At 40.8% G+C, this 26001-nt stretch overlaps 1 protein-coding gene across 1 annotated transcript in view; it reads left to right on the top strand.

The window, feature by feature from the left end:
- The first annotated feature begins 3060 nt into the window (after positions 1-3060).
- ZNRF2 (zinc and ring finger 2) overlaps positions 3061-26001 on the top strand; it is a 58756-nt gene continuing 35815 nt past the window's right edge. The window contains exon 1 of the mRNA XM_048300803.1: positions 3061-3532. Within this exon, the coding sequence (XP_048156760.1) occupies positions 3061-3532 (472 nt within the window). The remainder of the gene's footprint in view (positions 3533-26001) is intronic.

Consider the following 26001-nt stretch of genomic DNA (forward strand, 5'->3'; position numbering starts at 1 on the left):
TTTTTCAGAGAAACCAGGAAGAATTGAGGGGAGAAAGCTGGCTCAGAGGCATGGCGCTTTTTTTTTTCTGAAGATGTAGATGTTATTTGAGAGATGTGTCTTGTTTAGACTCACACTTGATAGTGAGAAAACTGCAAATATGTCCTAGATGCAAAACAAAAACTGAAGCCTACCAAAGGAAAAAAAAAAAAAAAGAAAGAAAGAAAATCACATCGCACTGGGAGAAGTCATGCTCTCTGGGAGGAGAACACAGGCTGTCCTGTTGTTGTGATTTCTTTTCTGTGAAATATCCTATGCTGTTAAATATAATTTTCTGACTGTAAGACTGAGTAACTGGATGCCTTTTTTATAGGGTTTTTTTTCCACCATAGGCTTTATAATTTAATCTTGAACTGAATAAAATGTTATTCACAGTCAAATACAATCTGTATTTAATACCTACTCAATTCTTAAATCCACTGTAAAAAGAATACAGAAAGTACTGTAATACTGTGCAGCAATGTACTATTTTCAAAATGCTGTTTATTCCAGCAGCTGAACAGCTCTACTAGCACTCAGTAGTGGAAATTTTAAAAACTCCATAAAACTCTGAGCATGCTCCCTCTAACCCTGCTCCAATAGGGCTCAACATGCCACAGGCATTCTGTGAGCAGCAGAAATTATGAGTCATGTTTGCAACATCCTTTGCCCAAGCAGATTCCTGGAATCTAGCAGGATAGGAATTCCTACGGTAGCTTTCCTTTCTGTGGGAACATTACAATCTCTTTCTTCAACATAACTACTTATTTTCTATACTGCTAAAGTCTCTGAGAGATTTGGCTGAGGCTGGACAAGGATTTAAAAAGTAACCAGTGGCAGACCAGACACACAGATTTTCTTTCTGCAGGGAATTGAACAAGAAAGTGCTCATGATTGATCTACTTTGGAGTATCTACCACTGCTAGCAGAGACTGCAGCTTATAATTCACAAGTGGGGATGACATAGCTTGGGACGGCAGATTATCGACCCCAGCTGTCTGCCCAACACACAGCACACAAAGGACTCTTCATGAGACAGCTGTGGAATCATTGCCTCTTGCTGAAGCAGGCAAACAGTTTATACCAGCATTCTCTAAATGGGGTTCAGAGCACTCACAGAGTGTCTCAGCTATCCAGAAAAGTGGTGTTGGAATGAAGTTAGGGCTAGTAACCTCCTGTGCCACCCTCAACGATGGTACCTCTTGCAGACCCAGCTGTGCACTGCAGTGATGCCAGAATGTGATCACATGCAGTTGGAACAGAGATGGCAAAAGGAGGTCTTTCGCATCTGAGTAGCATCAAAGATGCCACAAGTGTACATGCAATGCTCCATCATACTTTGTATTTTAATTAAGGTTTGGATCAGTTTCATTGTATTAATTATAAAATAGCTCAGATACTGTGCCATTGTGACATAGACAGGAATGTAGCTGGAATCCCTACTGAGCCAGTATGATGGAGAGTTCTGAAGCACTGCTTCATGGTAACACACCCTGTTTTAGAGCAGACAATAATCCATTAAAAAGAGCAGTTTTCCTCAGTTGACCGACTGTAGGAATGATGTTTATATAAATTCAGTGTATGTGACACTCAATATCAAACAAGGAACAAAACAGTTTTATGTCTCTGAAATGTTTTGTCATGAGCAAACTGAGCCTGCTATCCACATGGGTATTATTCACTGGGATGAAATTTTCATCTTAGTTAATCCTCGTGTAAAAAACATGACTTTGAGTGAGAGACTGAGGTATACAGGATTTTCCTGTATCACCTGTGAACCAAAGATGTCAGAGACTGTAATCCTTGTCCTGCTTCCCCACACGTCCACATGCTCGGAGAAGAGAGACTCGCAACAAACCGTCCGGGTTAGAAGTCGCCGACACGGGAGAGCTCCCGAGGGGGCAAGCGGCCCTTACACCCACTGCCCCGCCGAGCCGGGGCCCAGGCGGGCAGCTGGGAGCCGCCCCAGGCGCCGAGGTCGGGCATCCGGGCGTTTGCTGGAGCCGCAGTGGCGGAGAACCGAGCGCCGGCGCGGCAGGAGGGCACCGCCGCTCCGCCACCCCGGCCCTGCCCGCCCCGCCGAGCCGCCTGCCGCTGCAGCCGCTCCTCTCCTTCACCTGCCGGGGCTCGAAGGGAGCGCGGGCGCAGGGGCCGCCGCCGGCCGTCCCCAAGCACGGCCGCTCGCCTTCCGCCGCCGGCAGTCTGGCTCTTCGTTGCTGCCCCTGCGGGCGAGGGGACAGCGAGTTCCCCTCGCGTGTGTGTGTGCGTGCGTGTGTCCCGGCGGCGGAGCCGTCGCGGGAACTCTCCCTCCCTGCCGAGGCGAGCGCGGCCGGAGCACACGCGGGCCTCACCTGGCGCTGCCCCGCACCTTGCGGGAGGAGCGGCGCGGGAGGCGGGGCGAGCCGGCGGGCCCGGCCCGTTGCACCGTCGCCGCCGGGGGCCGGTCTCCCGCTGGGCGCGGGGAGGGCAGGCGAGGCGGCGGCCCCCGCCCGCCGTAACCGCTCCCCATCCTGCCCGCTGGTGCCGCCCCCAGCATGGCGACACGGTAGAGGAGCGGCTGCGCCGGGGCGACCGCCCCCTCCCGCCTCCTTGGCACGGGCACGGCGCGCCGCGGGCGAGCGAGCGAGCGGCCTTGGCGGCGCTGCTGCCGCCGGTGCCCCGCACAGGGCTCAGCGGCGGCGGACGAGGATGGCGGTGGCGGTCGCGGCGGCGGCGGGCACAGCAGCAGCGGCGGCGGGGCCGAGCGGCCGCGCGGCGGGAGCCAGCACCGTCCCGAGCAGCTCATGGTGGCGCCCCAGACCCGCCAGCAGCGGCCGCTCCGGGGCCACCAGCTGAGCCGGATCCCGGCGGGCGGCTCTCCCCTCTCCACACCGACCCACAGAGCGACCCGTCCCCCTTCCCCGGCTCTCCCTCTCCCCCCTCCCCGGCGCGACCCGCGCCTCGGATCGCCCCCGCCGGAGCCGGACTGCCACCACCCCCGGGCGCCGCGGGAAAGGCGGCGGCGGCGAAGGGCACCGGGCAGCGCCAGGCGGCGGCGGGACCATGGGCGCGAAGCAGAGCAGCCCCACCGCCGCCAATGGCCGCACCCGGGCGTACTCGGGCGGGGATCTGCCTTCCTCGAGCAGCAGCAGCAGCGGCGGCGCTAACGGGACCGGCGGGCGCTCGGCAGGCGGCGGCGGGCGCTACGCGCACCTGGCGGCGGCGCCTCACGCTGCTCCCGGCGGCGCGGCGGCCGCGGCGGCCGGAGGAGCGGCGGCGGGGAGTGCCGCGGGGTCGGCACCCCGGAGCAGGTCCTTGGGGGGGGCCACGGCCTCCGGGGCCCGGGCAGCGCAGTCCGCCTTCAACATCCCCCACAGCAGCGGCCCTTACGGCTCGCAGGACTCGGTCAGCAGCACCCCGGAGGAGGGCGGCCGGGAGCGGCCCGCGGGGGGCGGCGGCGGCGGCGGCTCCTCCGGCGGGCCCCGGCTAGTGATCGGCTCGCTGCCCGCGCACCTCTCGCCGCACCTGTTCGGAGGTAAGGGGCACTGGCGGGGCGGGAGGGTTTCGCTGCCTCTCCGGCGCTGCGGGGCCGGGGTTGCAGGCGGTGGGATGGGGTGTGGGGGGGTCTTTCCCCGGCTCCCGGCTCCGAGGTGGGATGGGTAATGAATCATCGCTTGGGGAGAGCTGCGGCTCCTCCAGGCTGGCGTCCGGGTTTGGAGACGGGGCTCTCGAGCCGGCGTCTCTTATTGTCTGTAAGGAGAGCTGTAAAGGGGAGGTTAGAAATGAAACGAGCCCGGCGGCGAGGAGGAAGCGGAGCCTCTCCGGCCGGCGACTTCAGACTCTAATAGCTGTAATCAGTGCCTGTGTAAATACTCTTGCCTACTACTTACATAATTAGAATTTAATTGGATCATGTGTCTCCGCCGTTTATTCTAAAATCGGACCAAACCCCTCTTTAGGCACTGATTAATGTGTGGCTGATGCTTGTTCCTCTTTCTAAGTTCTCGGTTCTCTGTTCAGAAAGTCGGTACAGAAAAACAGAAGTTAAAGTAAGTTTCTTTGTTAATGCCCCCTCTAAGAGTAGAGCCGGATAGCTGTCCGTGCCGCTGGAATACGGGCTTGCAGCACCGGTACCCTGTAGCCTTAAAGATGGGCACATGTGCTCTTGAGGCAGGAGGAACACTCGGCTAAACTCTAAAATAACCAGGAAGCTGAGGCCCTTTGAGAAGCACATAAAACGTGGAGCAGGTTGTAGTTTTTTTGTCTCTCTTGCACTACCGAGATTAATTGGGCTGTATAGGACGAGCATTTTACTGCCTGTGTTTTTTTAACTTGAAGTTAAAAATCATCTTGTTAGTTGTCAGCTGCTTTCAAAGCTGCTGACTCCTTTAAGTATTGCTCATTCTAAGGGCTGTTCGTATAGGTCGAACAATGTGCAAGTTTTATTTTTTAATGGATGTGTTCTTCATTTGATATTTTAAATACATATATATTTATATACACACACATACTTAATACCCCAAAGCTTTTTTTTGGGGGGGAAAGAAGAGGCTAATGTCAAGTGTCTACGTTTCTGTATTCTTATTTGTTGCAGTGGGGATCCTGCAACACGCATATATCAAACCAGGAGTCCCGTGGAAAGGAAATATATATGGACAGACAGATTCTTGATAGCTGTTTCAGAGAGATGTTTATTTCTCCAGCCGCATGGCCGGAGCTCTGCCGAGGAACTGTCCCAGTCACAGGACCAAGGGTCCTTCTGCAACACTTATTAATCCATTTGTGACTACTACTTGTAGCAGGTTGGCTTTCTTGCTTTCTGTAATTCACCCAGTTTTTAACCAAAGCAGAACTGTCTGCAGCCTGACCCTCGCAGGGTACATGAGGTTTCTGTCACATGGCCTGTCGCCTCTGGCGTGTTGACCTCAAGACAGTATAGCTGTTACTTCCTATATCTAAAACTGCCTCGTCCCCGCGGTTGAACATTAACAGAAAGTTGTCAAACCCTATTATACTAAAATAATGTTTTCCTCTAAGGAAGAAAACATAACTATTCTCATAGTACCAAGCTGCTCGACAGGAGTGCTTTGTTGCAAGCATACTCATTACACCATCAAAAGTAGCTTGAAGGGGAAGAAGGTGCATGTATTTCTTTTAGTGATGAAAGGATGTGCTATCATGGAGTATCGTACAGCTCGTGCTAAGCACAAGGGAATCATTACGATGTGTAGCCAACTGTTGCTTGAAGGTGAAACTTTCTTTCCCCCCTCCTTGCTAAACATTGTACTGCAACTTGCCTTAGTGCCAGGAGGGAGTGGATTAAATGTAAATGAAGTGATGAGGATCAATGACCTAGGAAGTTGTATTCAGGTGCAGGAAGGTGTCTTCACAATAACTCTGAATTTGATCCTACTTTTCTATGGCATGTAGTAATTTTTTGACTCCTGTACAACACTGTATTTTGTCCTTGGAGTGATGCAAAGCTTGTTGCTTTTACCAGTGCAGGAGAAGTGCCAGGAGGGGTACAGTCTTCATCTCCTCACTAATAAATAAGGATTTGCCTTATGTTAGGAGTATAACTGGCAAGTTTCAAGATACAGTAAGATTTTTAGTGAAGAAGCAAATGGATTCACCATTATCTTGTGACCACATAAGGACAGTGTATCTTAGTGGGATGAATAACTGCTTAATCGTAATACTGCAACACCTGTGAAGGAGGCCTCACTTCAAGCATTATTCTTTCTTTCAATTTAAATATTTTGTGATGTTAATGATATATTACTCCACATCCCACTCAGTGTTGCCATCCTTCTCTAGTTGCATGCTTTGTGTTTTCTTGATTCCTTGTAATAACTACATGCTTGGAAAAAGTAGCCCAACTGGAGATTGTACATTAATGGCATCAGTATTCTGAAAAATAACTTGAAGCATTGTTTTTGTCCTGATGGTAGCTAGCTCAAGCTTGTCTAGGTGTGGTGTCTGGCATTTATCTTGTGGAGCTTGAGCATGTTTGAAGTCCCCTCCCTTGTTTTGTAATTTGCAAATTAGCTGAATTGTTTCTTTTTATCCTGAAAACTGCCAAAATTAATTGTGAGAATTAGCATAGCAATTCTGTGAAAATTAAAATAAAAAAGAAGAACAAGAATAACTTCTGTAAGTTGAACCGAATCTCCAGCTATTTATGTTTTTAGGCATACCGCTTGGCTTCGTCAGTCAGTGACACGTGGGCGTTGCGTTTGTTAAATTACTGTAATTAATTTGCCATTAGTGAATTACACTCTATTGTCACTTTTACTGAGCTGTTTTGCATGCTGAAGTAATGTACAAATATTAACCCTCTGATGTAACATGCTTAAATCTATACTAAGCTTGTTAATACACCATTTGAATGAGAATATAAAAATGATGTTAAAGTATGTTCAGTTATTGCCTATGTTCCTTTAGTAGGAACTGTAGTACTGACAGCCTTTCCTGACTGTGAAGGTCTTGTGTTCCTATCTGACCTCAGGCTAAGGCACTTCTATGAACAACATACAGTGAAGTAAATACTGCTATGTAGCTTTGTATCATCTCAGGGGGAGTTCAATTCAATAATCAGGGCCTTGGTCTCACCAAAAAAAAAAAAAAATCTATGCATGTTTAACTTTGTGCTGTGAGCATGCCTGAAGTAGGCTTAGGGCATTAAGTAGAGTGAGACCCAAATTCCATAAGATCTTACGGCACTCCCAGATGCAGAGAGGCCAAACCTGTGCATGACATTCAAGAGCTTTCTTGCAACACAGTGCCAAGTTCCAGCTTCCTTTAACGTGATAACACTTATCAGGAATTTTGACCAGTAGTTTCCCTGCTCTGTTCCTCAGTGAATGGGACTTCCCCTCTCTTACAGCCCCAAAGTAAATGTTCTTACCTTCTGTTACGTGTAGAAGAGTTGGCCCTGAGGACCATGGGGCCAGATTCACGTTAGTTTTTCCACTGTGTTTTTAGCCATTACATATTTGTCAGCACTGCAGCAAAGCTACCACTGTAGGTACAGTATAGCTTGTTTTTGTCAGTGATGCAATTGGTTCAGATAAAAATGGGCTTTTGGAATGGTCTTTGCTTTGGGTAACTGCCGATGTGTTACTTCCATCGCTTAAAATGTTGACAGCTCCTCAGAGCCCTCTTCGTGTTTATGTTCCTTTTTTTTGGTGGTCATAACTGGGAGAATTACTGGCAGAAACACTAGTATAAGTATCCTTCTGGTGTTCAAATTTGGGAATGTTGTTACAAGACAACAATAATGCCTTTAAACTGTTTTTTGTTTTGTTTTGTCACTAAGAGTCTCTTAAGGAATGATATATAAAAATTCAACTGAAGATAGCAGAAACTCAAACATACTGAGTTTTTAAAATTTCCTCATCAGTTCTTCATTCAAGATGATTGAGCAGAGACTGTACAGGAATTATACAAAATCTCAGTTTGTGTTGTATATGGTCATATACAATTTTATATGTTTTTTTTAAAATAGATTTTTAAATATACAGTGTTATCAGATAGCTGTTAACAGCCTTCATGCCTATGTCAAGATTTGGAGTAGTGATTTGGAGATTAAGTTGCATCTGTTCAACGTTATTAGGAGAAGGAAGTTTGTTACATTCTTCTTAAGCCAAATAATGATCAGACTTCTTTTATGAAGTATTTTACAATGCAGCATTTATCACCAGCTACTGAATGTACATAACACAGTATGGGTAGAACCTTACAGGTATATTATAGTAGCATCTGTTTGTAATAATAGCTGGTAGAAGTAATGAATGAATTCTTCATTCTATAAAAGAAAGTTTATGAAAGCCTGAGGTTATAACCTGAATTCCTAGTTGGTTTGTGGGAAGCAGATAACTGTAGAAGAATGATGTGAATTTTTACAAAGAGTTTTTTAAAAGTCTCTCAAACTGCCTAGAAGACCACATCTTGTTTTGTTTCTCATCAGATCTGTTTAGTTATATGGTACATTTGGATAGATTTTTGAGATTCTCTTCATCTTTCTCGCACCTTTTTTGGAGGGGAGTATAACTGTCCTTTGATCACTTCCTTGCTCTTCTCTTCCAGTATGACACATGCATTATTGCTTTGAGAAATCACGAAACTCACGAAACTTTGGGAAGTGTTCCTTGCAGTGGGACTGTTGGGATATCCTGTCTGTGTAAATCATGTTAGAAGCAGTGAAACTTATTATTGTATTTTCAGCCTGTATGCCCTGGTACCACTTGACATATCATCTCTTCCTGGCAAATGGATTTTTTTTTTTAATGTTTGAGGAAGGCCACTGAATCTTTGATACAATATATATTTCTCTAAATTGCTTCCTAACCATTCAGAATGAGGAAAGAGTGGAAAGATTTAGAATACTAAAAGCTATACCTTTTCCATTAAAATTCCGCCTTTTTAGAGTTTGATAAAACTGCTATTTGCTGTTGCAATCACAAAAAACCCCAATTCCATATGCTTTTACAGATAGTTTTGCTGTTGCTGTTCATAGGTCCTAGAAGGTGCAGAACAGTGAAAGCAAAGGAGGTGTCTCTGCTTGGGTGTTTTGATTTATTTCTGTTCACTTGGTTGTGCCAGTGAAAGGCAATCATATCCATGTTTATCCACTTTGGAAAAATGAGAGGCTCACTGAAGACTGCTGATTGTAGAAGAAGGTTAAAATGGAGACCAGTCAGAAAGCTGAGAGAGAGACACGTCTGTATGCCTACACGTAGCTTCATAAACACAGAGCTGGGCTGGTGGAGGCAAGGGATAAATGTGTTCAGTTATACCAGTGAGTTGACTCCAAAGCGAGAGAGAAGAGTCACTTTTGCAGTCCTTGAAGATATGGAGGATTTTGTAAATACTTTAGCATCACCTTCACCAAAACACAGATTGAAAAATCCATTGTGGTAAGAGAGCAGTCGAAGGATAAGTCTATTGATAATGAGCCTCAGAAGGTCTGTTCTGACTGATGGGTTTGAGAAATCCAGTCCCTTTGCAGGGTCTTGCTGTTCCGGTGTTTAGTTGGGCTTCTCTGTTCCTGCATACATTCAGTGGGCAATATACAGTTCCTGGTTTGGCAGCAAATGTGTAAACCCTCCTGAGGAGGGGACAAGAAAAAGTAGCAGAAGTCCAGCACCACCAGCCACCTGCTCCAGCTCAGTCAAGAGAGTGCTTTTAGTCTCAAATGTTAAGTGTTTGGACAAAGTGAGCTAAAAGAAGGACTGTTTGAGACTTTGGGCAGTGCTCATGAAGTCCCTGGGAGTCATCTTTCATTTCCTTCGGCTAGAGACTGGTGTCTGTGGTGATGAGTAACTTGGGGCAGTGAAGTAAAGACTGAGGTGAGTGATAGAGGATCTTTGAAAGGCTTCTTTTTTTTTGAAGGGCTTCTTTTATTTTTTGTTTCCCTCTCCCTGCCTGGTAAACAAAAGGAAAAGCCAAGTAATAAAAAATGGCAGCACTGCATTTGTGGGAGAAATGTAAATAGTTAACCGTCTGAAGAAAAGGAAACAGCCTAATTGTAATGGCATATATAAATATTTCTTTTGGCTATCAAGGTAGTGATAATACCTGATTGAACCTTTGCAGTGCCAGTTCAAACAAAGGCCTTCCTCTTATTTGATGTCTTTTGAATACCTATGCAACCGTGATATTCTGACAGTGTGTCTCTCCTCATGTTCTGTCATATAATTGCAGACTAGTCTCCAACAACCTCATAAGTAATTTCTTTGTCTCATAAAGAAAGCCTTTTGTCACTGCTAGAAATTCAAAACTATCTTTAAAACACGTTGCCTATGCATCTGTTTGGGTAAGTTCTCCTCCCCTATTCTTGCTAGCTGCTCATGGAAAACTTCATCATGCAGATGTTCTTGATTTGCTCTCTTAGCCTTGCAGAAAACTTTTAAGTTTTGAATAATTTTGTGAAAAATTTTGGGTAGGTTTTCCTTGCTATTTGCGTGCAATCAATTTTATATTATTTTCAAGATTTTTCTGCAGCATGTCTACTGCCCATTAATGGCTTAATTAGTTTCAGGAGAGGTGTATGGTCATTTCTACAGATTGCGTTCATTTACTGTGTTAATGGAGCATGTTGTTCTTTCAGATGTTCAACCCGTGAAAAGAAAGTGAGAAATCTTTGAATGCTCTGAGTTTCTATTTTGGAGCATCTTTAAAGAAATGCATCTTTCCAATCAAAAGAAAACAATTTGTATAAAACCACAACTACCTGAGTAAAACCAGAACTGCATGTCTTAAGCATCTAGGAGAGTGGTTTTTGTTGTCTACTATCTGGATAGATATTCCCTAAACAAGTGCCTATGTTCCCAAGACCAGCTTTCCTTTGTAAATTATCATTGTGACTTTCCTGAGGATATCTCAGTGTGCATCCAGAGGTCTTTGACCTCTGTTGTTTGGTAGGCTTCAAATTCCTGGTGCTTGCAAAAATGGGAGGGTAAGCCATAGAAAGAATGAGGCTGGTTCTCCCTTTCACTCAGGACATGCTTCTATTTTCTGCATGGAAATTGAATAGTATTGACCTGGAGAGATCAGGAAGCACGCAGGAAAATCTCCTAGGGCTCAAGGTGTCTGACTGCCTGCCAGACAGAATACCAAGTGGTGTGTGGGGTTTGACTATCACTCTCAGTTGTCTTTAGGAACTGACCTAGCTGGGTGTTTTCTTGCTAGTCTGCTCTGTCTCAAAATCAGACCACCGCAGCCTGTGCACAGTCTCCAAAGGGTGGGTGTGCTGCATACCATTGGGGATATTTTTAGAAGATTCTGTTTGCTGACTGACTTAGTGTGCTATAAATACAGAGTTCTCATCTGGCATGCACTTTGCGTGTCTTCTAGTAACTTATAATAAATTCACCTAAGAATAATGGCAAGGAGAAACAAGCTGTTACGATTAGTCTGGCTTTCCATACAAAGTGTCATTTACATAAAGCAATTATTTAGTAGCATTTTAACAGTAAATGGCTTTTAAAACTAGTGGTATTCCAAAACACTTCCTAGTTGGGCTCCCATAATTAATCCTTATGTCAGATTGATCTATATTGCATTTTCATTATGGTTTTAAAAGTTGGAGTTTTTAGATATGGGAGGTTACTTGAGCATCTGGAATACTGTCAATACTAGTAAGTTACAGTCTTTTTAATGCCAGTACTAGCATATTCCATAAAGGCTATTCTCTGGTAAAAAATGAAGCTTAGTTATGACTCTCCTGGATATTTTTTCCCCTGAAGTATAGGTGTATATAAAATTTCTTGAGTTGAAATATAGTTAAGGCAATTACAGGACTCAATGCAAAAGGGGGAGGATCCCATATCTTATTAAAATACAGATGCATTTGTCTTTGAGTATTGAAGACATAAAATTGAAGGATGGGTTCTTGCTGAATTGTACTGAGTGTAACCTAAATGCAGTTGTTCTGTCCTGCTAAAATAAAAACTGTCATAGCATACACTAACAGAAGTGAAGTTTTCCATGTGCAGCAAAAGAAAAGCTGCTCAGAGGTGCTTTCTGTAGATTGCCTGAGCACATAAGCAGTATTTTGAGAATCTTAATTTTTTTGTAATGAAGTCTGGACCAATCTGGTGATAGTCTTTCAGAAAACTTAAAAAGCAGATTGTCATCCTGTCAAGAATCTTAGATAGTTCCCTGAAAATCATGTTACTTTGAATCCTGATTTCCTGCAGCTATCAGAAGTTTTACTTATTGTAGAATGAAGAACATCACTCCTCCTTTATTATTCTTCAATGTGAATATGGATAGAAGTTCCGGTTTGGGGAAAAAAATCTTGCTTCTCTTGAGAAAATGCTGTGGCTCTACCAAATAGATCAGAGCATCATCAGTTAAGCAAATGTCAGAGAGATAGTGGTGGACAATCAAACATAAAGAACAGTGAAAATAGTAAAATGTGATTCTCTGTGGTCATTTAACTGCTTTGCTTTCACTCTGAGGCAGTTCTCTTTCTTCTCACTGTCTTTGCTGCATCAGCAAGAATGACTGAAGTAGCATAAGATGCCAGACTTGAGAATTTGCTGTCCATTTTCTTGTGTGTGTTGTTGTCCTTTGGGAAGAATGAGTTTAAAATCACACACCTGTGTTCTGAATATTGGAAGGCATAGTTTCCATGTCTATGAGTGGCTCAGGGCTCCTATAATGTCTTGCACTGGATATGAATCATTCATCTTCACAGCTGATTGGGATGAAGTTTTCTAAAAGGTGGTATGACTGAGTTCAGGTGTGAAGTGCCCAAATACAGGGTTAGCTATGCAACTTTCCTTCGGATTTTTCAATGCTGTGATTTTTTTCAACCTCAATTGTAAATTAGAGCTGGTTTGAGTGTTCGAGTTTTAGGGTTTGTTTCCACTCTCTTAGCCATGTGGGTGTAGTTGTTAGAGACAGTCAGATCACTTGGGATAGATGTTTGTTTTATTTTTATATTGGGAGTATTACTCAATGAATGACAGGTAGACTGGTTGCCTGAGTACAAAGCACAGCAAAGACAACCTGATTTTTTTGTTAAAGCTCTAGCAATCTATCAACAAATTGCAATTCCAAAATAATAAAATGTAATTGTAAAACTACTGCTATATTTTTAAGGTGCTGTGTAACGAAATAAAATACTTTCTCCACTCATGCAATAGTGCTATAAAGCCACTGCTGGCTGAAGAGAAATGATCTAGAACAGCACATGAATGGAAACAGCATGAAATTTACATATGTAAAAGGACTGCATGCTATCCAAGAAACACCCTTTGAATATCTAATTTGGCTGTCCTAACATTTGCATACTAGATATCTAATATTAAGATACTAGATGACAAGTGTACAGGCATTGCCTCGCTTCTTAGGGACTGAAATACAATTAAAATTAACTGAAGAGTAATGCATGTTTGCCACAGCTTGGCTATTGGATTAGTTTATATCCCAGTGTGCCATATCTGTGAATTTGTGTGCTTTGTAAGTGATAAAGTTTTCAAAGACATATGATACTGAGCTTCTTCATAACCATGGATGTGAAAAAATGACATGTTGAAAATACTATTGAAATAAAAGACAGTACTGAAATAGCTTCTGGTTTGGAGGAAATACAGATGCCATTGCTAGCATAATAAACAGTGTACCAAAATAAACTCGTTTTCATGCACTTGATAAGATCAAGATCCAGTGACAGCATAAAACTAGGGAGTGGAGGAAGTGTTCCTTGGAAACGTGGGACTAGTTTTGCTGCAAACAAAGGGATAAGAAAGCTAATGCAAATAATGTGTTTTACATTGTGCAAGGAGGGGGGATGGATGACGTGTTCAGCCCAGGTTATTCTCTTTGTGTCTCCACTTGGCCTCTCCAGTCGTAAAGCACACAGTTGTGTTCAGCTGATGAAGTCAAAGGAAACGATGAACACATTTGGAGCTGGAGGGCAAAAGTTCCTCCTAGTGGGCTGGGCTGGTATATGGGACTTCTCTCTACAGGTGTGCAGGCAACCAACCTTTTACATGTATTAATGATTGTACATTTTGCTTTAAAGCTTTGTTTAGAAGAAATGTTTAAAAGCATTGTAAACTTGGATTATGTAATTTCTTGACATTAAACCATTTAATACATTGAGGAAATCCATTAATTTATGAAAAGTGAGCTGGAATTAAGCTCTCTGAAGACTGCTTGGACTGACAGCAGTGTTGAGATTGCTCCTGTCCACACAGATTTATGTGGTCATGGAATCTGAGGTCATGGAGTGGTTGTCAGAAGCATTCTAATTTTTAAATCCTGGACAGTGTTGAGTCTCTTTTAGGGATTGGCTAGCCATACATAAGCAAGTATGGAGAAAGGCTGCCATGTCTGTTGCAACAAATATAAGGCAAGGCATACTTAGCATTGATAAAGACTATTCAGAGTATAATTTTTGCCAGGAGTTGAAAGAAATAGCAGAAATTAATTTTTATTATTCTAGAAGCAAGGACCACAGCAAAGGGCCTTGAAATATTTTGCTCTGATGCTTAAACAAACAAGTTAAAAGGGCAAATATTTAACAAGTTTTTAAAAGAATTATTCAGCCAGTAGTCAAAACTACAGCTAGCCAATACCCCCTGTATTTTCCAAAGTGCTGCAAAATCCTGGTTATAAGATACACCTCTAGGGACTCCTGTTTTTCTTCATTGTTCCATCATGGATTTGCACTGTCTCTGGGCTGTTAAATAGCTGTGTCCCACGGCAGCCTAAAACTTTGTTAGCTGTAGCATGCAAGCAGTCTTTGAAATATGTTTAAAAACAGATGTTTGTATTCAATATGTTGCTGGCCCGACACTATTCACAAAGATGCACAATTAAAATGAGTGAAAAATGTAAGCACCCGAGGAAATGTTAACCTCAAAAGAAATCACCTGGCAAGGATGCTAAATTTGTAAGCAACAGAGCAGGAAAGGTCTGTATGGAATGGTGGTGTTCGTTACATTCTTACTTAGGGGGAATCGGGATGCAGGGATATCCATGCTGATACAATTGTTTTCTAATCTCTTAAACTATGGTCCTGTGACACCAGAGCTCTTTGTCACTTATTGAGAGCCTCTCCTTCTTTCTTGCTTTTCTCTGCCCTTTTGCTGTTTTCTGTGTGGATGAGTCATCTTACTTGCAACACCTTTATTAGTAACTGTAGTGCTATTGAAAACAAAAATAAATATGCAGAAATACTGACTTAGCAGGATCTTAAAAATACTTACATTTTAAAAGAAAGCCAGTGTTTGAGTTTTGGACTTGTTTATTTTCTTTTCTTGAAAGACATAATTTAGGGTATTATATATACTTTGCATTTTAACTTTAATTTTCTAGTTTTATCTAGCAATTGTATACCTGTAGTATTAATGAAGGAATAACACCAAAGAAAAACATACTGAAATAGATATTTAGTTCTGTATCTAAGAGAAGAGGACATTTTGATTAAATTATTTATTTTAGGGTATCCATTTATAGGTATTTTCTTGAATTCCAATTTTTTTAAACTTGCATTTCCCCAAACTTGAAAACTGTGATGTAAATTTTGCTCTTTGTTAGCAGTGTTTTGAAGCACATATGAGTTAAAATGGATTAAACTTGCTCCCTCAAAGACCTAACCATGTAAATAGGCTGTACATCTAGCACAAGGCACTATAGCCTGGAACTTAAATGTCAACATACTAAATCCTAATCCTATTGGTTTTCTGTTTATGCCTTAAGGATTTGTAAATTTACAAAATTACACACTTGTAATTTGATTTCAGACATGTGAAATTTCAGATAGAAATAGGAAAGGAAGAAAAGCCTCAAGACACAGGACCTTATTTTTCTTGTATTTTCCCTAGTGTAATTTCTCTCTGACATACTAAGCCTCATGCTCCTTCAGGCAATGATGATAAATGCACTAGGTACCATGTTTTTTAGCAATTGGTACAGCTAAAACACTATGAGGACAGCTTTACTCCAGTCAGTGAGTCTTGCTTGTGCAGAACTTTTTGTTTGCTCACAAATCTACCTTGAAGGGCATAATCCCATTTGTCAGGAATTGTCGTCTATAACTGACAAGGATTTCTTCCTCTGCTGAAAGGGAAGGAGCTCTTTCTGCAATCTCAGTATTCATGCTCTTAAACTGTTAGATTTATAGCCCTCTACAGAAACTCATAAATTGTAAGCAAATTTTAGTGGTGCTTTCCTAACCCTGGAAGTCAGAGAATACTATGGCAATTGAACCCCTTAGCTGAGGACTACAAGTATCACCACCAGTACTTGCACGCAGAGAGGTAAGTAGAGAGGAAAGATACTTTGTCAGCTATTTCAGTCAGTTGTTGTATGCAATACTTAAACATTACTTTTTTTTTTCTCACAGAGCGTTTTGGAAAATAATTCATCATTTAAAAAAATTCATTATTATATTTAGGTTATTATACATACAATGACTTTTCTCCGAAACCTTCATGTAAAAGGACTTGTAAGGACAGATTTAATTCTAATGAGTGATGTGTGGGCACAAGTCTCTGATGTTCATAGCACGTGAAGAGACCTTGGGGTTCCTGCCAGCACTGGAATATGGGATCAGCTGGGTTTAGACCATTCTGAGCAGATGATGTTTATTCTTTCTTAATTTCTTAATGGAAAACCATATAATTTCGCTGGTACTTGATTTTGACAACTAATTTTACATTGGAAAAATTCCTAATAAGAAAATTACTCTTACTGTTTTGCAACTGATTTCAAATTTTGAATGCAGAAATTGGCAACTAACGCATTTTTTTAACAGCTCTTTTTTCATTACAATCACGAAGGGCTCTTTTTTTCCTTTCTAATTGTACTTTACTCTTGCTAGCTATTAGCTACAGTTTCAATGATGCATGCAGCCTTGAAATGTAACTGAAAGGACATTTATTGCACTTAGTATCTCTCAGTTTTTATAGACGCTTACTTTGAATTAGGCTTGTAGAAAGCTCTAATTTGCTACATGTATCTGACAAAAAGGGATCAGGGTGGTAATGAAGAAGACAACATTTAACAATAAAGTAACTGTATTTAAAAACATAGGTTGTTTGTTTCTGTCAGTGGCTGCCTGCCTAGCCAGATTGAGGAGGATAGATTGATAGGAGAATTCACTGAAAACAGGCTTGTGTATAGAGTTATCTAGTGTTACTGTTTATGTTAGCTAGTAAACTTGAAGCTGCTGCTTCTTGTATAAACAAGAAAGCCAGCAGCAATTATTCTTTAAAACTAAAAGCAGCTCTTTGGGCTGTAAAAAAACGTTTCCATAACACAGACAAAAGTACCATTGTGACTGTTTATACAAATTGGCACTAGTGCTGTGTAAATAGAGGGGAATTTCAAGGTTTTTCTTACACTTGCGTATACCTCATCATCCTCGTACACAAACTGAGATTTTTATCTTTGTGCCTTTAAGCCACGAATCTCAGCCTAAGGCTGAGAGTAAAAACTTAAAGGGCTTGATCCTGGCCTGGCTGCAGAAGACAGACCTCGTGTATGAATATGTTTGTGTCATTCTTGTGGTATTTGGCTAACTGCACTTGATAACAGGAGTATAAAAAGACTGGTAATCAAGGATAAATTGTTTGGGATGAATACCCCGGCTCTGTGGAAGCCAATGAGAGGAGAAGCCAGCGAGGCGAGTCCCTCCCCGGGCAGAACCTGTTCAGCACCCGCGCCCTGGACAGCTCAGGCGGAGCCTCGTCCCGGCGGCCGCTCCCCTCCAGGTGCTCCGGCCGCCCGCGGCATGGGGGCTCCGGCTTCTGTAGCCCGCAGGTGAACCACAGCACATCACAGGGACTCTCGGTGCCATTCGGGCCCAAACCTGTCTGGCTGGGCTACTGAATCCTATTTAGAATACCAAGAGTTCGTGATAGACTCTCATTTGCCCCAGTGCCCTGTGGTGCAGAAAGCAGCTTTTACAGCCTTGAGGGCAGACCAGGTACACTTCCCTGGAAGGCTCTTTGTATTTCTTTCCAAATTTAACTCATAGGCCCGCAGTTCTTTTTTCCCCCTCTTTTAAAAATATCTATCTGTCTGTCTGTCTATCTATCTATCTATCTATCTATCAGAAGTACAGTCTCCATCTACTTGTTCACTTTTATCTTAGAAAATAGGTTTCTTGTCACAGCTTTCCAAAACATTGCTAAACCAGCTTTCTTGTTCTTAGTTTCATCTCTGTTGTTTGTTTTTCACGTGGTTTAAGGACTTTCTGGAGCTAGTTCTCATTTTCTGCTGAAAGTTTTGTTAGGCTTGTGGTTTCAACTGGACTTCCCTGCCTGGTTCCTTATAGTAAGTGGAAGTAGAAAAGAATAAGCAAATTATGCGGATCCTTGCTGTTCTCACACCGTCTGTTTGACAGTCCGTGACACCACTGTTTTAAAAAGAGAGGATTAAAGTATTTGACCTTAAATGTTTAAAAGCCTGGAAAAACTTCAGATATGTTTTGAGTTAGTGTTAGAAAGATGCCTTGAGCAGTAGGAGGCTCACTGAAAGATTAACCTTTTGAAATAATATTAGTTTTTCTTGACAAGAGGATAAAATCTACAAGGTGGTATTCTGAAATATTTACTTTTGAAAAGGGATAGCTCTGCATCCAGTAATGCTGCGGTAACAAGACAAGATCTATCTTGTGTTTGGAGGAAAAAGAACAAAACATGTGAATAATTAATTTCACCTAATGGCTTTCAAAGCCAAGATGGAAAACACAGTAATATTTTGATTCCTGTGTGAAAACAAGTTTTGTAAATACTTTAGTGACCTTTTTCCTTTCTTTTTATGACTCTGCTGCAGAGAGCTATGTGGTTTGAATAGTTTTTTTTATATTGTTAAGTGCAGTTTATTTAAGGTAGTATGTGCTTTTTGCTTTTTTCCCCTACTTACTGTCATCTTTTTAGCCGTGTCTTGCAGGATTTGCCTTAGGGGTGGGAATCTTAAGTAAATATTAACTCCTTTTTATTATGAAGACCTTTTGGTATACTACTATATCATTACATCAGGTTCTATAAGAACATTGGTAGCTTTATTCAGTTTGCTACTAAAGAAATAAAAAAGGAACCTATGTGCATTTTGTGCACTCCCTCCCTACTGGAAGAAATAAGGTGAATTTCAGGAAGAAAAGAAAATATCCTGGTTTTGCTATTTCAATTGTTGGAGTGTATTTTCTAAATGAAAAATGGAAATCCATCATTAAACAAAATGAATATTAGAGTTTTCTTAGTGTCCTGGAAAAGATGTGTTTCCAAACCACTTGTCCCTAAGTTATGGGTAACTTTGCTTTGTTTAGGTTGGACCCCTGCCATATATCTGGGAACTATGGCAAGTTGTTGGGTGATTTCCAGGGCTGCATTCTACCCTTCAATATTATTTTTTTTCCCTTCTCTTAATTCTGCTTCATTTGAGAAATGATAAATAACATGATTTTATTTATAAGTCAAGGGTTTTTATCAAAGTCACATTTTAGAAGTTATTTCCTTGTTATTCTGATTTCTTAGGTTTGATATAAGAACAGTTTTTTCCCTGAATAGTTACAGAAGCATATAGAGATTGGACAGTGAATGAAATGCTATTTGTATTTGCTTGGTTGGGGGTGGAACCCACCAGGTACATTTACATTGAATAAATTTAAAACCTACTTTAACAAATTAGCCTGTGCAAGACAAAAGCTAGTAATTCTATAAGGTTTTTTTTTTTGCCTTGCTTAATTTTCAGTTTCTTTCTGTAAAACTGTCCCTGAGGGAATAGGAATTGATAATACAAATTGTCATAACAGGTTCTTTAGACGATGTTCTTGTATCTTTTGTAAATTGCTTGTGTACAAGCCATTTGTCTACGAAAAATAAGGCAGCTTTGTGGCTGTCCATATAAATACATCTGAGATCAGAATTTTTGTCTAAATTGATTTTAAAGACTCCAGTTTGTCTATGCATGTTCTTGCCAGAACACTAATAGATTAGAATACTGTATTATTCTTTTATTATTTGGAAGTGTTTCCAGAAGGCTTGCTGTTTTATTTTGTGGATGGCACTGCCCTCAACTTTGTGACATCCAGGCCAAGAGGAGCAATAAGGTACTGCAGGAGTTATAATCCCACTTGTGTTGTAGGTTAGTACCACAGTGAATTGACACACATTTGATTTAGTTGTTCTGAGCCTAGATCAACTGTTTCCCCTTGAAGCTGTCACTGTATGGCTCTAGAGTAACTAGGTGATAGAGTAACAAGATCAGTCCTTCTCAAGATTTAGTGCAACCCATATTAATTTTATTGCAGGTAGAAACCTGGTGAATGAGTTTTTATTTTTCTTCTAGAAGTCATTGTGTAGATGTTAAGTGCTGTGAATGTCCTTCCTTAATTAAGAGTTTAATTTGCAATGTTGTTTTGAGTATCTCTGATGTCAATAAAAATTTGCCTACTTACATGATAGTGAAGAAGGACAATTTTCTTGTTTTTGACTTCTACCCAGAAGTGTGTTCTCATGTATAAAAGAATTATACTCCCATATATGACATAACCCTTCCAGCAGCATCTATTTTTTCCTCTTAGGCCAGCTTCTGGACAGTTCTGATGCAGTTTTAGCTAAGCACCAGTTTTACACCAGGAGCAGAATTTCAGTCTGTCCTACCACATGCTCTGTGCAAGGTACCTGACAGAGAGTGTCTCAGGCTGAAGTCTTCTGTTCACAGAACAAGTTCAGCATTCACTCATTTTTCAACCTGGAGCTGGAGGAACTCCCTGAAGGATTAGAGAGACGTTAGTTTCTGTAGCATGCCCACTGCCCTGCAGAGATGTCTTCCAGACCAGAAACTGCTGTTGTAGGTTACAGGATTAATAGAATAAATGGTGCAATGTCTACATAGTTCTGGAAAGCAGAGATGTAAGTTTAGTGGTTTAAACGGCATTTGCACTGCTCAAAGCCCTAAATTGTATTGAGTATTGCTTCATTTCAAGGGAAAAAACTAATAAAAATAGGTTTCTCTTAGTGGCACATCTCTTGGTTTACTGATCTCTGATCTGATACAACTGCTGTAAAGAACAGGTATGGCAAGACCTCCTCTAGAGAGAAGAGTATGCTTTTGTGATGACTGGCGGGAATGCCAGGCTTCCCTTAGGAGCTTTTATTGAGCATTCCCAAAAATGGTAGTTAAAGGCAAGCTTTAAAAAAGTTACTTGATAAACGCACAAAGCCTGGAGGCAGAGGCTGTCCTTTACATGCCTATGACTTCTCAGAAGTCTTTAATATGGATAGAGTTTGCTATGGAAGAACTGGAACAAGTCTGTCTTTTCACCAGAGCTTATGACTTTCACTTGGCTTAATCTCACTATTTTGTGTGTGGCTGTACTGTGGAAATTTATCACAGTTGCTCTTACACTCACCTGTGTGCAGTGGACTTACTTGCCTTCTGAGGGCTTCTTCCACAATAAAAGGAGTGGATTTAATCTTGTGTTGATGTGGGAAACAGCTCCTTTTACCTCTCCTAAAATCCAGAATAAGAAGGCCTTTTAGAAAAATGGTAACAGTTTAAGTGTGAAAGATTTATACTTCAAGACTATCATGGGGATTTTTATTTCATAAGACATTGAAAGTACATCTCCTGTCTACTGAAACAGAAGTCTTTTTGAGGTATTAATGCTCCTCTTAGATGAAGGAGAAGATTTAATTTGAAAAAGAAAAATGCCTATAAATTATGTTAAGTGTTACAATTAACAATGTGACAATTCAGTGCCTGAACACTTAGCAGTGTGAAATCTTTCTTGTTTGGGGAATGGTTTGCTTAAGTAAAAGTGCCTTTTGAGAACTATTGTTTCCTTCACAGAATATTTTAGAAAGCTACGATTTTCAACCTAGAATGAAAGGCTACAATGGGAAAACAGATGTAAATCTGTGTCTCTAATTATTTTGACATCGGGGTAGTAGTAGTAGTTGTCCTAAGTAGTCTACCTCAGGGCTTTAGATGTCTAAAGTGTGGGAGGCATTAAAAAATAATTTATGAGTGCCTCTCTGAAGAAAATTAAAGCTCAAATGTTGAGTTATTTAATGTGTGTTGTGGAAGGTTTTTTCTGTAAGTAAGTTGTTTGCTGCTAAAGTATGTATATAATACACATTTGGGGTGCATCTTTCATTAGCTTGTCTCCTGTTCTGTAAGTCCACAGTTTTTCAGCATGGGATTTTTTTAACTGTTTGTTTGGAGTATTTTATGTCATGGAAGGGTTTATTTGGATGCACCTTATTGGTCTTTGCACTCTAGCTGCTGTTTTGATCTTGTCAGTCTCCAAGTTGGCTAATACAGCAGAGAAGGAAGGTGAAGGGATGAACATGTAAATAGGTTGGGAGGAGTGCAGGCTCAAACTCTGGCATTCTTTATGCTGCCATCAAGAACTGTTCTAAAGAGCTTTTTAATTCTTTCAAAACATGAAACTTTTTTTCACTGAGCATTTTATTGTTTATGTTTAAACTGCTCACTCACTGGATTTAGGGACCTGTGGTAGAGCTTTGCTAACTCATTAGGTGAGGTGATGGTTAAGAAGGCAGTGCTTCGTAAAAAGGTGGAGCAAATTTATGTCACTGATTTACTTTTTATGTGACCCTTGTCTCGATGTCATTGTGGGCAAATAGGCATTTTTATATAAGGTGGCAGCCAGAGACTTAGGAGACTTGTTTGACTTTCCATGTAAGTTAGGACTAGTTTCTTACTGCCTTTCTGAAGTATATAATGGAGACATTGCTCTCATTGTAACCATTGCTTATGCTTGTCTATTTTGGAGTGTAAGCTCTTTGGAGGAGGGACTAATACATATATGTGAACAAACCATATTTGTACCTCTTGGCATGCTGTAGTTCTGATCTAGTAAGGACATTCCTGAAACAGGAATACTAGCTATGATTGCTCCTTAATCACTTGTAAAAAAGAACAAAACAAAAACCACAAACCCCAACAACCTTTCTTATTAAAGTATAATTCATTAGCATTCATTCATCAGTTGCATGCTATCTCAGTTTTCAAGCTCAAGACAGCGTCTCCTTTTTTTTTTATGAGCATTGCTTATGTTTATCAAAGGACAGGTCATGATTGTCTTTGAACGATGAAGAGAAAAACCATACCTCTTAAATAGTTGTAGGCTCTCTTAACCTTCAATAGCCTTATGGAGGAGTGAAGCAAGGAAAGCATGTAACACTCTACATGAAGGGTGTAATTAGATAAGTAAAAACATTTGAGTTACTGTGTCATTTTTTCAAATTGCTGAAAAGTCAAACTACCATTTGATCTATTTTTTTCCCCAACTGTGGATCCCTGTTAAAACTTATTTACCGTCTATGCTCTGTGTGTGTGTAGGCATGCATATGTGCATCTTATTAGCATGATCTGGCTAATGTAAACAATATGTTTCTCTTCTACACACAGATGTTTAAAATGGGTAACTAATCAAATTTCTCAACAGTTTGACTGATAGACCAATGCAGCAGTTGTATAGAGAAAAAAAAAAATAGGAAATGCTTAGTAGCATTCCTTACAAAAGATATTTAAAATACGAGTGATGCAGAAAATAAGAACAGTTTGTTCAAATGGTGACATCTTAGCCGTGAAAAAGCAAGAATTACATTTCTGCCTTAGTTGCTGTGGTAGCAGTGGTGTAACATATAATTTGAAAGTTTGGTTGGTTTGTGATTTATGGATGTTCTGGAAGATTTTGCAGAACATGTTATGGGTGCTGTGTACTCTCTTAATAGAGGTGAAAGACTAAATATAGACAAATCTCTCATTGATATGTTTAAAGCATGTAACTCAATAGCTTTTCTTCACTTTTTACTGACAATAGTTGGGAGGGGTTATATCTTTTTGAGTTCAGTTCTGTCTTTTTCTGAACCAATTATGCATCTTCTTTACTGTTCCTCTTATTTGGCATTTTGGATGCTTTCTTCACAATGGTACATTCCCAAATGTTCTTAAAAGGTTCTGTCTTAGACATAGGAACTTTTGCAAAACTAGTGGTTACATTACATGGATATGTGTTACTGAAACTTCAGCAACACATTTTCTCAAAACACATTTTCCCAAAATTTGTATATTATTCATGTTAAACACTTAAGTTATGTTAATACTGATGAATTGAATGGTCTCATTCCAGTGTACACTTTTGAAATTAACATGTTTTGTAACCAACCCTTGGACCTCTCCCCATTTTGTAATATTCTCTTTAATTATGTTAAATGTCTGGCTTCTTATGATCCAACACCCGAGTTTGGCCAATAGTCCATACATTAAGGTAAATATTCTCCAAGTTGGAAGAATAGATGGGTCAATGTAGAGTGAATTCTCTTAGCTGAATTTTCCATTTAAGAACAAAAGGCTGCTTTAGGATAAGCAAAGATGTCAGTACTTTTAAATAAAAAGTTAATCCTTAAACAAAATTGTTCTGACAATGAATGGTATTTTTAAGCCTAGACTTTTCTAATAAGTTCAATTCTTCTTCATAAATCATACTTCTACTCTGGAAAAAAAACAAGACAAGTAAGCAAAAAACAAAAAACCCGCCTCCAAAACCCCAAAACAACCTCCCCACAACAAATCCAGATAACCAACCACCCAGCCCTACTTACTCAACTCTCACCAGTTTCAAGTGAAGGAAAGTAAATGAGTACATTGGTTAGATATTTCTCTGCTGAATTGATAAATGCTGTCATCTATGGAGGACTGCTGTTTTGGAAAGATAAAGGGGGAAAATACAGAGTATAATAATACAGGAAAATCTGCTGTTGTGCTTAAGTAATAAAAATTCTTTTATGTGTGCTGAAAAAATAGATGAAAAGCACAAGAAAACAAGTATGCGTTGAAACCTTTGTTCTTGACTTTCTTGAAACTGTAATAGGTAAAATTTTCCTGTTACACTGAGTAATAAATGTAGTAATAAGTAGTTTTGGAATATAAGTTAATGTTGCTGTCAAAAAATGAATCATTATTATGCTTAGAATTAATATATAAACTCCTGGGAACACCTCACATAATAATTTAACATTTTACTTATGTATATTCTTCCCAGATGTAATCTTTTTCTTTTGTACTCTGACTTTTTTGTCATTGATTGGTTTTCCCCTTTTTTTTTTGTCACTGCTACCTCTATTTCTGCAGGAACAAGTAGGTTATTGGTAAGTATTTCAACTAAATCAGACTTTACAAAGTTTTGCCTTAGTGAGGACCTCTTTTTTTTTACCCTCACTTACTTTGGTAAAAACTTTGTAGACAACAGACTTATTGTCTGTAAATGCTGTGCTTTCTCAGGCCTCCATTATCGCCTTGTTTGTGTAGTAGAGTAATAGTTCTCAGATTCTCCGAGAGACTGTCTTCTGCATGCTTTCCAGCAGCATCATTATCTGTGCTGTCTTCTAAGATGCTGCCTTCTCCTGGGGCTTGCTCCTTTGTTCTTGTCTGCTGCGTTTCAAGTGCAGTGTTTACTTTGTCTCTCCCATTTCTTTTTTTCGTAAGACCTCGTATGCATTTTGGCCAGTTTGCTCAGAAGACTTCTCTGCATCCAACAAGATGCTCTGTTTCACGTGTTCAGTTTAGTCATCTTTGTCAACCATTATTCAGCCATTTTCACATCATACCTCTTCCCTTTTAGCTATCATTAAATATATTCTCAGCATGGTATAGCCACCCTCTCCTCTCTTATTATCGTGCTTCATGTAATTTTGATCAGATTTGTTGCACTGTACAGTCAAGTTTTCAAGATATTTACACCTGTGCATTTTGAAAAAGCAGGACTTGATTCTTCTTATCGTGGAGCAGCTCTTCCTATACTCTCTTTTCAATGATGTGATTTCTAATGGAAACTTTTTCTTTAACCCTGAAAGTAGTGACTTTATTGACAGTGTGAAGTAGGGCAGGGGAGTGTAGACAAACTGGTTCCCTGCACTTAAAAATTGGTAGTTGTCTTGCCAAATTACTCAGTTACTCAAGAAGTGCCTTCTTCTGACAACAGAACACAGTTGTCCTGTCTGTCTTCCTCCACTTGTATTGTGAAATGATGAGTGGAAAGACCTTTTTCAGCTGTTTGAAGAAAATGTTGCTCCAGGCAATAAGAGAAAATTGAGGGAGTAGCAAAATTCAAGCAGAAAGAGAAAAACAAACGTCTATGTTCAGGAGAGACTGGGAATGGGAGACAATTCTTCCTTTTTGAATTGTGGTGGGTGAGTTAAGAAGAAAAAGACATTTGGAATATGGGGTATCTCTGAAGCAAGAGTTTTCAGGCATTTCATTTGCTTAAAAGTTTTCAGACTTCCAAGCTGGCCTGCAGTGAGTTATTTGTCATCATCTGATAATGCAAGAACTGAGCTAGTTAGACAGGTTGATCTTGCCTGCCGAGTGTAAATAAAATGTTTGTGCCCTGAACAATTGACTATACATTCTGGCTACTTGCTATCTGAGGAAAGTAGTCAGCTAGGCTCACAAATGTGCCCACCCTGGCTGAACTTCATATTCAGACAACAACTCAGCTCCACA

Source organism: Corvus hawaiiensis, chromosome 1 (assembly GCF_020740725.1).
Source record: "Corvus hawaiiensis isolate bCorHaw1 chromosome 1, bCorHaw1.pri.cur, whole genome shotgun sequence".
Lineage (NCBI taxonomy): Eukaryota > Metazoa > Chordata > Aves > Passeriformes > Corvidae > Corvus > Corvus hawaiiensis.